The following is a 14837-nucleotide window of genomic DNA, read 5'->3' as shown; positions in this document are numbered from 1 at the left end:
TTTTTGTCAACACACTGAAGTCTACATTTTTATATTTTAAAAAAGCCTGTAGTCCTCAGTGAAGCCAACAGTTTTTTATAAACATCAAAGACACATGTCTTCACTCAACCTGACATCCATGTTCTCATAAGACGTCCTCCTCAGTGAATGTAACATGTTTTCAGAAACGTCAAAAACACCGAAGTCCTTAATTAACCTAATGTACGTGTTTTTGTCAATGTAAGAGTCTTCAGTGCCAAACATACATATTTGCATAAACATCAAAGACACGTGTGTCCTTAAGAAACCTAACATAATTTTTTTTTGTTTAATGAACATCAAACACTTCAGTTTTTAATCAGCACAACATATAAGTGTTTCATAAACAGTGAAGTCCTAAATGAAGCTGCATGTTTTACAAGCATCAAAGACCCATAGCTCTGATTTGGTAACGTTAAAGCAACAGTACGTAAAGTTGTGGCCGAGGCACTAATGTTGTTTGTGGTGGCCTACATGCTGGTGGATTAGGGGTGACCGCTGGCCGGTGACGACGGGCCGGCGTCGCCATCGCGATGTGCCAGGTACGCCGCCAAGGATTAGACGCGGTGGAGCTGCCCCAAGCCGGCTCCGCATCGCGGCGACGAGAGCGTGGCGGGAAAAGGAGCATGGGAATGAGTGAGGACAAATCCCAAACCGGGTGGGAATGTAGTCACGCATTTAATTGGTAGCTCCCAAATATCCAACCATTATCAAACATAGTCCTCAAAAGTCCTCATGTGAACTCAGTTAGTGGTTAACTGTTCATCATTGCAGTTAATTGTTTTATTATTATTATTTTTACACTTGTGTAAATTTGACCCCGTGACAGATTATTTCTTGTCACTAATGAATAACGTAAACAATGAAATGAAATGAATATTACTCAATAAATATATAATAAATTATGACTTCATAAATGAATTGAATACATAGATAAAATGTAAACAAATACATGACTGTAAATAAAAATATGTAAATAACTACATTAATAGAAAATGAATAAGTTAATAAATAAATAAAACTACTCCATATATAAACAAATGTCATTGAATTAATATAACTCAATAAATACATTAAATAAAAGTAAGTCAATAAATAAGAGAAATAAATGAATCAAATTAATACATAACAAATAAAAAAGACTTCTAAATAAATATATTATTTTGGTAAGTATGACTCAATAAATAAATAAATTTAATTGACGTAACATCACTCGGTAACTTTTTTAACGTTGTTTTTTTGTTTTTTTACCTTATGGAAATTCACAAAACAAATCTTGGTAACAGTAAAATGATTATTTGCATGTATGAAACCACCATAGGGAGATTGCCAGAAGGAACATCAATTTGATCCGGTAACGCACAAGTGCGGAAAGGATTTCAAACAAATCTATGACGTCACAAGTTCATTTGGTCGCTCATTGGTGGAAGAAACCCACCCTGTACGTCATCACCACGCGACGGTAGACGATTATTTACAGTTTACAACAGTGCAGCCTAGTCAACCGTCCCACAAACCCGTCTTCTGCTGAATTGTCCTTTTTTTTTTCGGTGTTATTTCCCACCGTGATGGCACCGCAGAAGAGCAACCCGTGGTCGGTGAGCGAGGTGACGCAGTTTTTGGTGCTGGTGTCCGACGACAAGATCCAAGTGGAGCTGGACGGTACTCGCAACGAGAAGGCGTACCGCGAGCTGGCCCAGCGAATGGCCTCGTTCGGCTACGAGCGGACCTTCCGCCAGTGCCGCGAGAAGCTCAAGAAGCTCAAGAGTGACTACCGAGCCATTAAGGACAACAACAACCGCGGAGGTTCCAACCGCAAGAGTTGGAAGTGGTTCGGACAGATGGACGCTATCTACGGACACAGGGACAGCGGCAGCAGCCTCAGGGACGACTCTAGTTTCCTGAAAGTTATCATCGAGGACGGTATGCTGGAGACTTTTAATCAATTTACCTTCGTTTTAGTTTGTAACTAAGTACCAGTACTTTGTCACTAAGTACAAATGCTTTGTTGATGTAGATTCTAGGAACGAGCACTATGTAAATTATAAAGTAAGAGGGAACAAAATTTGCATACTGACATTTTTAAGACATTAAACATTTGTGCAATTTATCAAAATGTATTTTACGAATTTATAACAGTCATGAATGAATAAATATTTAGTATCTTAGGTTTGTATTTCACAATGCAATTAATGGACAATTGTCAATTATTTTATATTTTAAATTAATATATTTTCTATTGTTATTAACTTCCTATGATACAACCATTTTGCTTTATAAAAATAATCTTTAAGACTTCAGCCCAACATTGGAAAGCCCGACATTGGAGAACGGCACTTTGAGCCCCAAAGGCGACCCTGTGGTGCCTCCAGAATCCGTGCCCACCCTTTCACAACAATCTGAGGTGGACTCTGACGTAGAAGATGACGATGTCAGCGTGCCTGAATTTTCACCGCCAAAGCGCAGTAAGTAATGAAAACGGCCCAAAATTTGCACACTGTACTTTTCATCCTCTTGTGTCCCTCAAGATGGACGTCGGAGGACGCCGCGAGACGCTGACCTGGTGGCCGTCCTGCGCGAGATCCACTCGACCGACGTGGTTCACCACCGCGTAGAGGAGGCGCAGCAGGAGCGCGCCGTCCGCCTTCAGGAGCTTCAGCTACAGCAGCGGGCTGAACAATTCCAGCTGGCGCTGGAGGAGATGAGACTGTCCAGGGAGTCTGAAGAAGCTCTCAGGAGACAGGAGCTGGACGCAACCAATGCCTTCAACCAGGCCTTCTTAGCCATGCTCGGGAAGCTGGTGGAGCGCTCTGACTCGCAGCGACCATGAGTAAATGGCCCCACAGTATGGTGGCGAGGACAAACACTCACAGGAAGTTGACAAAATGCCGGGATGAGGTGAGGTGAGTGAGAGTGACAAATTAGTGGAATGTTCCAGTGAGATTGACAGAATTGTGAACCCTCTAAGTGATGCTGACAAAATGGCGGAACGTTTCAGCGAGGTTTACAAAATGGTTTAACGTTGCAGTGGAAAAAAATGGTGGAACATTCCACTCACTGACAAAATGGATGATCGATTCAGTGATGTCACACTGGGTGAAATGGTGGAAACGTTTCACATACAAAATGGCGAAATGCTCAATTGACAGAATGGCAGAAGGTCTTAGTGAGAAAATGCTAAAAGTTTCACTTAAGAAATTGTGGAACAACGCATTGACATATTAAAGGAACGTTCCAGTGATGTTCCACTGACATGGCGGGATGTCCTAGTGACAAAATGATGGAAACGTTTCGCTCACAAAATGGCATCATGTTCCAGTGACAAAATGGCAGACAATCGTTACACTCACAAAATGGCAGAATGTTCCAGTGACAAAAAATGGCCAAAAGTTCTGTTGACAAAATGGTGGAACATTAAAATCACTAGTGGCACTTACAAAATGGTGGAAACTTACCGCGACAACAAAAAACTGACCACTGTGGCATTAGCGATGCTGTTTTGTTCATACCATGATGATTGACAACTGTCAATCACTCGAAGTTGACTCCATCTTCAGGTTATGGTTGAAGTCAATGCCAACTGATGGACAGCTGGAGGAGGAAGTGTAAGTCACAAAGTAAACACAAGAGGGCAGCATAGCACTTCCATCCAGTTGGTTGCGACATAAAAGCCAAAAATTATACATTTTATTCTTTTCTATGCCTGTTTACACTCACTGGTCACTTTATTAGTTACTCCTGCACAATAATATCCATTGTAAAAATGTATTCTGCCTCTTCAAATATTGCTCATTTTTGATTGAAGTTTTTACCTAATGAAGTGTCCAGTGAATGTACTTCTCTGTTATCTGAATGTACATTATGTATTATAGCTATTTTATTTGACAATGTTTCCGTCCATGTTATTTTTCCATCAGGCCAAAGTATGCAAACAAGTTTTTATTGTTAAACAAATAATAAAACAAATGTTTTGGTATAAAATAATTGTACATTAACTGTAAACACAAGTTTATTAAATGCAAATTTACACATTTTAGCAATATTCATGTTTCAATATACTCACCATTGGAACTCAGCGTCATAACCACTGCCTTACACAAAAAAACAAAATGACAACAAATATATGGAGGACCAAAAATGTCACAGAAAAAAATACATTTATAAATAAAAGCGAAAATAACTGAATATAATTTTTTTTTTTAAATCCCAAAAATAAATATAAATGGAAATAAGAACATCCATCCATCCATTTTCTTAACCGCTTTTCCTCACAAGGGTTGCCGGGGTCACTGGAGTCTATCCCAGCTGGCTTCGGGCAGTAGGCGGGGTTCACCCTGAACTGGTTATTAGCCAATTGCAGGGCAGAAATAAGAACAATATAAGTAAAATTAAATGTCAATCCATAAATAAAAACACTCTGCTCATATTTATTTCATGCTGCAGACGCTGTCAGCATGAAATGCGTCATATGAAATGTTATTCAAATGAGGAGGTGGTCTTAAAATATATATGAGAAGAGCGCTTTTATTTATTGATATTTAATTATATTTATATATTTATTTCCACATTTATTTTTATATATCTATTTTTTTGTTTTTTTCCATTTATATGTATTTTTTTTATTTTGGAATAATTTTTTTTATATCCGTTTTTATTTATTTTGTTTTTTATTTTGACATTTTTGGTCCTCCATACAAATAATCCACAGTGTCTAAAAATAGTCCACAGTATACTACTTGTCTCCAGGGGGCAGCATAGTCCTACACATCAAATGTAGAATTCCTCGTCTTCGTCCTCTGCACATTTATTTACAAGCGCTTTATGATCGCCCCCATTGAGAAGCCCCGTGGAGCCTTTCCCATCTTTTGTCCGCTCTGGCAGGGCTGTTTTGCCCTCTGGATCGAGATACCGGGCGTGGGACACCACGGGGCCCGCTTGGCGGACATAAGCCGACACAACACTGAGGTCCACCCCGCCCATCCGAACCGTGGTCCCAGTGTCCACATCCGTCTCCTCGGCGCCCACCAGGGCGTCCACGTTGAGGCGGAAGGGAGGGACAAGGGAGGCGGTTCGCTGGAGGGAGCGGCTGCGACAGTCCCGGTGAGGCGGGCTGGCCGGGGGTCCTGGCGAGGAGCTGAGGTTAGGGAGCGAGAAGAGCGAGTCGGAGCGCCCCCTTCCTCGACCCTCTGAAGGATGGCACCACTCAGGATAGAAGTCCTCCTCGCCGCATAGCGGGAGGGAGCGCATTGACGCTTGGTGATGCGAGACCCTGTGGCGGGGGGCCGCCCGATGGGCATGATGATGGCGACTGCTCCAGTGAGCACCTTGCACCTGAACAGGACAGGAGAAACACAACAGATTAACTAGAACAATTTCCACCAAGGCACAATAGTCCTAATCCAGATCGGCCAAAATTGCACTTAATCTGTGCAGTGTAAACGAAAAGTGGTCGCAGGTTATTTGTGAAAGGCGACCTATGAATTTCCTCTAAGATAGTCTCTGTGTTAAAGGGTGATATAGTGGAAAACGCCGGACTACGGTGTGAACTTTATAACCCATATATATATATATATATATATATATATATGTATATATATTTAAAAAAAAAAAAAACATTTATTAATTTTTTTTAATTTATTTGTTTGGTTTTTTTTAAAAAAAAAGGAGAGCAATGATGATGTCAAATCGAATGAACAATACTGAGCTCTCCTGAAAAAAGAAAAAAAAAAAACTTTATAACCCAACACTGACTTCTCCTGCCCTGCTGTGTTGTGAGCCATTGTCGCGGATGCACCAACTTTCCATAAACTGTGTAAAAGGGGCTTAAGAGCATCTGTCACTTGAGGATGGCTGTCGGCACACATTAGCACATTGTTAGCCTCCAATAGCGCTAATGGACTGATGCTTAATCTGATTCAACTTTCCAAACTAATCTCCCACCACCTCGATCGACCCCCCAACTGTGAAAATGATAGTGACACAAAATGTGTGTCTACAGTCAGGAATTCTATCAACGTGTTTCAGGAGAAAAAAAACATTCTATAACTAGACAAAAAGAAGAGACAAAAAAAAAAGCAAAGTAGACACTAATGAAGTGGAGACACTGATTCGAGAAGAAAAGGCAGATGAAAAGAAGGCAAAATAGAAGACAGGGAGACTGGAGGAGAGGACAAGTTAGGCAAAGAATGTAAGAGAAGCAAAGGCAAGACAAAAGAGATGTAAAAGATGGGAGAAAACAAGATTGGCAAAGAATAGAGAAGACAATAGGAAATGAGACCGAACGAGAGGAGAGGCCACACGAGAAGAGAAAACAAAATAAGTCAAGTCGGTGATGGGAAGCGAAGACCAGTGATCATAGCTTGGAGAAAACCAGAGTTAAGAAGATGAAAAATAACAGCAGAGAGGAGAAACCATGACAAGAAAATGAGTAGAGTCGACAAGATCATAGAAAGCAAGACAAGAAAGTATGACGAGAAGACAAAAGAGAAAACAAGTAGCAAAACCAAAAGAAAATAAGCCAAATGAGAGATAAGAACAGACCAGTGACAATTTGAGAAGATCGGAGAAGACCACAGAAAAGTCGACAAAACAAAATAGAAAAGAAGAAGACAAGATTAGAGAAAAGTAGACAAGAGAAGACCACATGAGAAGAGAAGACAAGTGAGGACGAGAAAAGAAGCCAAGAAAGGAGACGAGAAGACCAGAGCAGAGAAGATGAGAAAAAATGATGACCATACACTAGACTAGAGGAAAAAACTGGAGGACAGAGAAGACGAAAGAGACTAAACGACTAGAGACAAGGTTCTGACCTGCAGCAGTATCTTATTCCCGTCGTAGTCTTGCGTCTGCCACCTCACGTCGCTGATGGGCTTGCACGCGTTGGGCAGGAGCGGCACCAGGGCGCCCACGTCTCGCACCCTCACCTCAACCACGGTGGAGTCCAGTGGGACCGGCCGCCTCCCCCTGGGCAACCTCCTGAAGGCCATCTGGACCTCCAGGTGCGGGTTGGCGTAGACCACCAGGAAGCAGAAGTCGTGCTTTTTGTGGGCCAGCCGGCGGCCCAGCAGAAGCTTGTACAGCCGCACCGTGTGGGCGTAGTTGTCATGGCAACAGTACAGCGTCAAACGGAGCGTCCCTTTCCCGTAGCGCACCCTCCTCAGAGCCCACAGCGGGGTGCCGCACCCCAGCGTGAAAAAATCCTGCGTGGACGCCGCTCCCAGCCGCCGCCCCCCGCTCACCTCCTCGCTGTGATGGTACCGCCAGGGTGGGCGCGCCAGCTCCTCGCCGCCGCCACAGCCCTCCTGGAGGAACAAAATGACCGCCAGCGCCGGTTGCGCAGCGCCCCCCTGGTAGCCGTGCTGATGCTTGGGTCGGTGGCGCTTGGAGGAGGCGGCGCGCTCCGACACCCTGAAGAGCTGCAGCTCAGGGTGGAGCCACGCCAGCAGGCCGTCGGCCGCCCGCTGAAGGGCCTCGCCCTCGCCCGGGTCCGCAATCAGGTGCACGCTAACCAGGAAGGGGTCCCGCTGGAGGTCACCCATCCACGTGTCGCCTACACAACCAACAAAAGCTGTATTTTTTTTTATCTCAAGTTTCAGAAAGTTCTTGGTAGTTTCTGGAACAAAAAGGTTCTAAACATCTAAAAAATAAAAAAAAACGGGAGTTTTGGGACTCACAGAACTCCACATAGCTGATTGGAACATAACCAGAATGTAAAAACCCTGCCACAGGTGTTTCTACTCAACCGACAGGTAAAGGAGCTTTAGGGGAGGGCCGAGGTGTGGCTAGAGCCAAACGGTGGCAGAGTTTTTACTTTCTAGACCTGTATTTGTCTCTTTTGTTATCTATATCAACGGAAATTTCAAGACAAACCTGTAGGCCAATCCTATCTTAATATTACCCTAAACCTCTGACCCAATCCTAGCTAAAGTTCTTCCCAAACCAATTCAAACATTTGCCCAAACTGTTCTAAACGTTGCCCACAAACCTTTTACCAAATCCTTTCTAAACTTGATCCCAAATAAGTCTACATTTTTGCCAAAAACTTTCACCCAAAATGTGTAAACTTTAGCCCAAACCAATTTAAATATGCAGCCGAAATCTTCTGAACTTTTTGTGCAAACATTTTGCTTAATCCAGTCTAAACTTTTGCCCAAAACCTTTACTAAAGCTTTCTAAAGCTTCGCCCAAACCTTGAGCCTAATCCTATCTACACTTTTTCCCAATTCTATCTAAACTTTTGCTCAATCCTGCCTAAACTTGATCTCAAATCAATCTAAACTTAAGCCCAAACCAGTTTAAACTCATACTAAAAACCTTTACCCAAACCTCTGAACTTTTTAGCAAACATTTTGCCCAATCCAATCTAAACTTTTGCCCAAAACCTTTACTAAAGCTTTACCCAAACCTTGAGCCCAATCTTAGCTACACTTTCCCCAACTTCATCTAACCATTTGCCCAAATCTTTTGCCCAATTCTGCCTAAACTTGATCTCAAATCAATATAAATTTTAGCCCAAACCAGTTTAAACAAATAATAATCAAAACCTTTTCCCAACCTTTTGCCAAAACAATATAATTTTAACTTTTGCCCAAAACTTTACTCAAATCTTTTCTAAACCTTTGCCCAATCCAATCTTAACTCATTCACTGCCATTGACGGCTATAGCCGTAAAAAAAAAATCATTTAAACTATTTCTATTAGTTTAACATATTTTCCACATTTTTTGGTAAGAGTATGAAAACCTAGATTTTTTTATTGTACATTTAGAACATAGATTACATTTGTGATTAATCGTGAGTCTAAATAAAAAAATATATAAAAAATTAAAAAAAATATCGCCTGACGCAATTAAAAAAAAGAAAAAGAAAAGATTATTAAAAATTAGGGGCGTCAGGCGATTAAATTTTTTTATCGTAATCAATCGCATGACTTCACTAGTTAACTCACAATTAATCACAAATTTCTAGGTTTTCATCCTCTTGTAAACAAAAGTGGGAAAAAATGTTAAACCAATAGCCATAGTTCAAATGAATTTTTGACGTCTATAGCCGTCAATGGCAGTGAATGAGTTAATTTTTGCCCAATCCTATCGAAACCCAAACCTATCAAAACTGCAGCCCAAAACTTTCACAATTTTGCTCAAACCCTTTGCACAATCCTGTTTAAATTTTAGTCTAAATCTTTTATCCAATCTTATTTTAATGATTTGTACCAAACCAAGTATTGGTTTCGGGCCGATACCTGGCCTTATTTCAAAGTATCGATACTCGCAACCTTCTTGTGGCCATTTTATGACCAGTAAATGTTATATATTATAAATATTAGCCTTTGCCTGAAACGTTTTCCTAAACATTTTCCCAAAACCCTTTTCCCAAAATTTCTTTGGTGCTCTTAAATAAAGTTGAGTTCCAGTTTAAAGTTCTTAACCGCATTTGCAACTCAAGTTCCATTTTTAGTGTTTACCCTCTGTTGAGAGGCCCGTGTGGGGGGGCGGGGTGGGGGTGGGGGGGCGGTCTCCCGTGAGGAGTCTCATTCGTGTCATTAGGAGTTTGTCAATGCAGGAATGTTTCCCACCACAGCTGGGATGCATTCAGGTGCACTCCGTTTTTTTAATACTACAGTTTAACACTTCCCCCCCCCCCCCTCTCCTTTGTGTTCACTATTGGGCCTGGCACAACTAGTAATGATGTCATATAAAATAACACATTCAACACTAATTCAGCCAAGAACAGTGTGTGTGTGTGTGTGTGTGTGTGTGTGTGTACATTTCTATGAGTAACTACATGTATGTATTGGCACAATGTATCCATCCGTGTGCATACATTTTGAGTCTGTTGAGGATCTAGGTGTGTCTTTGCCAAACCAATCAAAACTCTCGGTCACATTTTCTGCCCAATGTTCTTTGTAACCATGGTAACAGTCAACCAATCATGATAGCATGACGAGCTGCCGCTGCAGCCATGTCAGTGATGATTAACAGTATTTTGCTTAATATCATGTGACACACACACAGTCCTACTTCCTGTGTTGCAGATTAACAAGCTGCAATTGGCTCTAATCCTCATCGTGACCCACAAAGCTGACGAGTGGACCTTTTTTTTTTTTTTTTTTACTTGTGTATTTGCGTGTTGTACTTACTGCTAGTAGATGACAAGGGACTGTAATCAGACCTGCAGAGGATGAAGAAGAATGAGACAATTTATATTAAAATTGTTGTCAAATGCCAGAAAATCTAAATTTAATTTATCTTCACCTTTTCCCCAAACCAATCCAAAGTTTTCTAGAACAATATAAACTTTTGCGCAAAAACGTTTGCCCAAATAAATGTAAAATGTTGCCTAAACCAATGTCAACGTTTACCCAAACTAATGTAATTTTTTTGTCTAAAATTTTTATCCAACCAAATGTAACATGTTGCCAAAACTCAAGTAAACTTTTACCCAAACTAATGAAGTTTTGCCCAGAACTTTCCCCCAAACTAATGTAATTTTTTGCCCAAAACCTTCGCTCAAACAAATGTAACATGTTGCCAAAACCAAAGTAAACTTTTACCCATACTTATGTAATTTTGCTCAAAACCTTTTGCCCAAACCAATGTGAATTTTTTGCCCAAACTACTCATAACTCTTTGACTGCCAAAAACGTTAAATAACGTTTCGTAAAATCCTATGGAGGAGTGCCAAAGACGTTAAAAGACGTTTTTTTTTTTCAAAACAGGTGAAACTAACCATTTTCTATTGTTGATTACTCAAAAACGGAATAAGGTAGAAACAAACTCTTTTTTTTCTGATGGAAGATGAGAGTCCAATCTTGTTTTGGCAGTATGTGTGTTTCCATAGTCCAAACACATAATTTTCTATGGACCTTGAAAGATCAGTCAAAATGCTTAAAATCGGCTGGCACCCACGGCATCCCTTTTCTGAAAACGTCTGGCAGTCAAAGAGTTAACATTTGCCCAAACCAACCTAAACTTTTACCCAAAACCTTTGTACATTTTTTACTGAACCCAAACTTAAGCATTCGTTGCACTGGTAATTCCAAGGTACATGTTGATGCCTTTCACGCAGATGGCACGGTTTTGATTCCCAGTCAGTGCACCAATTCCTGGTCCCAAGCTGAGATAAAAAAAAAAAAATGGGTGGGTTGCGTCAGGAAGGGCATCCGACACAAAAACCGTACTCAGCAAATCATGTGAGTGATTTGCTTTGGGGGGCCTCTTGATAGGGAAAAGCAGGAAGCCACTTCTTATCTAATCTTTTGCAGTTGCCTGTAAAATTTGCCATCTTCCGACATACAGTAGTATCAGAGACGTTACGCTGCCTGCGTGTAAGGTAGTAAAGGGAAGCTGTCTATTACAGGGATGTGATTTGACCAAAGTGAAATTATCTGAAAATTTAGCCGGGGGTCTGGGGGCCGCTGGCAGGGCAGTGCCCTGGTGGGGGGGACTCCGGGGGGCAACTCATGGGTTTTCCGTGTTTTTAAGTACTTTCAATGCACTCACATGACAAAGAAATAGACAAAACAACAGCATAAATTTTCAATGTATATTGAACTATCCCATATAAAATGGCAACATTTTTTAGTTTAGTTTTTATTTTTAACATTTAGTCAACTCAAAATCAGTCACATTCAAAAACATTGGACTGTCTTTGCTTTTAAAAACTATCACTGAGAATATCATCATATCTAACTAATGTGATTACTAAGTTAACACATAAATAATGTTGAAGAGTTCAAATTTCATGAACAAAAAATTGTATCATGACCAAATGAAAAGTAACTCATATTAGAGCATACCACAAATGTCTTTGTTATAGTAGAAGATGTTATCTGTCGGAGTCATGTGCATACACAATGAACTACAAAAAAAAAAAAAAAAAAAAAAAAATTTTTTTTTTTTTTTTTTTTGGGGGGGGAGATAAAAAAAGCGGAATTCCGCGAATTAGCGGAAAAATTACATCCCTGCTATTAAATGATCTGAATAGGAATTGAAAACCTTAGTTTAGGTCTGCGTGAAAGGCACATGAAAATGACAGCGAGAGAAGCAGGTTACCACCCTGGAAAGGTCGCCAGTCAAGGTCAAGGCACGTAGACAAACAATGGACAGGTCGCCAGCCTGAGTGCATTGTGATGCCTTTTTAGGGGCGTTGTCACTCCAAATGATTCATTCACTCCTGTCTGTAGACGCCACTAACCATAAAATGAAGCACGGGAAACATTGGGGAAGGATGCAAAGAGGAAAAACGGGCAGTAAAAAGACGTCAAACTGACAATTTGGAGCAGACAGAAGCAATTTAGTGAGCCGGCTCGCTGCGCCCAAAGACAATAATGGCCACCAGCGGCAACAAAAACAAAACACACTTGAGGTTTGACTGTGGTATGACCTGCCAGCTTTGGATCCGCACCAACCTTCTTCCTCCACTTTTTTGGAAGACTCTCCGAGGCAAGGATGGCCTTTAAAATTCAAAACATTCGGTTCCTGTGTGGTCTCGTCCCTGGAATAGTCCCGCCTGTCATTAAACTTCCAAGCTGCCCCATCCAAAAATGTCCCCCAAAATGCAAATAAAAGATGAGGAAAAGCAGGGATCACTTTCAGGATTGATCTGCTGCCCGCTTTCCCGCCTTCGCTCCAACTTTGGCTGCCCGGGACGAGAATCAAAGTGTGGGAGAGACGCCGTAACTCTGGCGGGAAATTCCTGGGACGACTTCGCATCCCCATTTCGAGTAAACGCCTGTTTGTACAGGACAGCGATGTATGGTAAGAAATTTTTTTTTTAAAAAAAGGAAAATGCTGCTTTGACAGGCAGTGTAAAAGGGGGCTATTACTACCTCCTGAGGGTGAAAAAAAAACATTCTAAATCTGTTAATTTCCTTAATTATACAGAAAAGCGGCACGCAAAAAAAAAAAAAAACAGCAGATGACTTTGCTTTGTGAAAGGGGCTACTACCTCCCAAAAACAAAAATTTCCTGTGCTTCGGCCATTCTGTATCAAAACTCACTGTGATACCATTTAATCCAGCCACACTGCCATTAATCCCATTTGGGGGACTCCTTAATTGAGATGGACACGATGCTGCTACAGATTAGGAACGCGTCTGACTGTGATGTCACCACACAGACACACACAGGTGGCTAATAGAAAAGTGAACATGTTAATCCTCACTGTCATCCGGATTACTTAACGTGTATCTAATATTAGGGATGCCTGTAATCTGATGAGATCCAATACAGCACATAGGAAATATTTCTTACATTTTGGGGGGTCGGGGGGTTATTTTTTAAATTATTATGATGCCCTGACATGGTGAAAAATGAAAAATATGATACATTCATATTATATACTAATTTTAAAGAGTTAATTATAGGATATTTTTGGGACGATTTTAGCACTTCCAAAAATACGTTTTTGTAATTGGAAAAAATAAACAAGATGTCATTAAATAATTTTCAAGGAGTGTTATAATTTTCTCATTAGTATTAGGTTCTATAAGATGGGTGACAAAAAAAGGATTTAGTCATTTTTATGTCACTTTGAATGAGTCACTTATGTTTAATTTTAAATCTTTAAACACCAGTAAAAATAATAATAATAATTTACACAAAATAGCATTCAAGGAGCATTATTTTATTGATTATTATTATTTTATTATTAATAATAGGCCTGAGGAGATTTTAAAAATACAATTATGTCTTATTTCCGTAACTGCGCCGATTATATTTTTAAGTTATTTATTAACTCTTTAAATGCCAGTATATAAAAATAAAATGCTTTAAATGTGCAAAACTACTGCTGTCTGGTGGACATGATTCATTGTAACTCATTAAGGGACATAAATGACTATATTAACATACATTAAGTTTATTTTCTCGCATTGGACCTCATGAGATTCTTCATTCTAGTTTGTTTGGGTCACAACAACAGCACAACAACACAACATACCACTCGTGAGGTCCATTTGTTAAAGTCTGAAAAACATGCGTTTCAAAAGCATTATTAGTACGTCATAGATCATGTGACATACAACATATATGTAATGCATGTTGTCATGTATAGCTGAGCATCTGGTAGTGATTTCTTCTCCTCTTTTTTTTGCTACTCACCCTGCAGTTTCTGCTCCCGAATCCACGCACTCATCTTCTACGGAGTTCTTTTCCATCTCAAAGAGTGTATTTAATGAATGTAAAAGGTAGCGAGACGCATCGTTTGTTTGTAAAATTGCTGAAAAACACGCACCGAGGCGGGAATGTTAAGCAGGAGTTAACTGACTGGACTGAGTCTACTACAGTCTGCCTGCAACCACACAAGCAACAGGAGACTGGAGTCAGACGGTGGTGCCTTCAAAGTACCGTAGGAAATCTAATAACTCGCACGACAATACTCGGTCGGGTTTTCGTATGTCTGTCCACACATATCGCTCAGACGTGATTTACGTCTAGAGTTTACCTACATATTTAATGAAGAGTCATTAAATGGGGAAATAATATGTAGGTGGCGAAAGAGTGACAACCAGTCAATTTAAATTCCAAAAATACGAGCTGTCTCTGAAGTCAGCATCAGTATTGTATTTTTGGGTGATGAATTGATCTGTCAGAGCAGATAGATAGATAGATAGATAGATAGATAGATAGATTGATAGATAGATAGATAGATAGATAGATCACATACACGCGTATGGAGGCGATAAATAACATTAAATCAAAATTTTATCAGAACGAAACAGATTAAGATATGGCATGTTGGTATGTTTGTAATTTAGTGTAATTATGCTTTGATATTTGTGGTGCAGTGTGTAACTATTGAGGGTGCTACAAAACATTG

At 40.3% G+C, this 14837-nt stretch overlaps 2 protein-coding genes across 3 annotated transcripts; one reads left to right on the top strand and one right to left on the bottom strand.

Moving 5' to 3' along the window:
- The first annotated feature begins 1285 nt into the window (after positions 1–1285).
- LOC144060126 (uncharacterized) lies at positions 1286–4060 on the top strand. Its single transcript, XM_077579338.1, has 3 exons — positions 1286–1941; positions 2313–2483; positions 2547–4060. Exons 1-3 carry the CDS (start codon positions 1587–1589, stop codon positions 2846–2848), a joined length of 828 nt encoding a protein of 275 aa, XP_077435464.1. The 5' UTR covers positions 1286–1586; the 3' UTR covers positions 2849–4060.
- Positions 3943–14319, bottom strand: fam124a (family with sequence similarity 124 member A). 2 transcript variants are annotated; one of them, XM_077579327.1, is made up of 5 exons: positions 14120–14282; positions 13959–13984; positions 10156–10187; positions 6828–7567; positions 3943–5349 (listed from the first exon to the last, which is right to left on the bottom strand). In XM_077579327.1, the coding sequence occupies exons 4-5, from the start codon at positions 7554–7556 to the stop codon at positions 4786–4788; spliced, it is 1293 nt and encodes a 430-aa protein (XP_077435453.1). In that variant the 5' UTR covers positions 7557–7567; positions 10156–10187; positions 13959–13984; positions 14120–14282; the 3' UTR covers positions 3943–4785. The 2 variants fall into 2 exon arrangements, with proteins under 2 accessions (XP_077435453.1, XP_077435452.1); XM_077579326.1 differs by lacking the exon at positions 13959–13984 and having other exon boundaries at positions 14120–14319.
- Between the last annotated feature and the right edge of the window lie 518 nt (positions 14320–14837).

This window comes from Vanacampus margaritifer, chromosome 11 (genome assembly GCF_051991255.1).
Source record: "Vanacampus margaritifer isolate UIUO_Vmar chromosome 11, RoL_Vmar_1.0, whole genome shotgun sequence".
NCBI lineage: Eukaryota > Metazoa > Chordata > Actinopteri > Syngnathiformes > Syngnathidae > Vanacampus > Vanacampus margaritifer.
The sequence above is the reverse complement of the archived record's forward strand: the minus strand, read 5'-3'. Positions and strand labels throughout refer to the sequence as shown.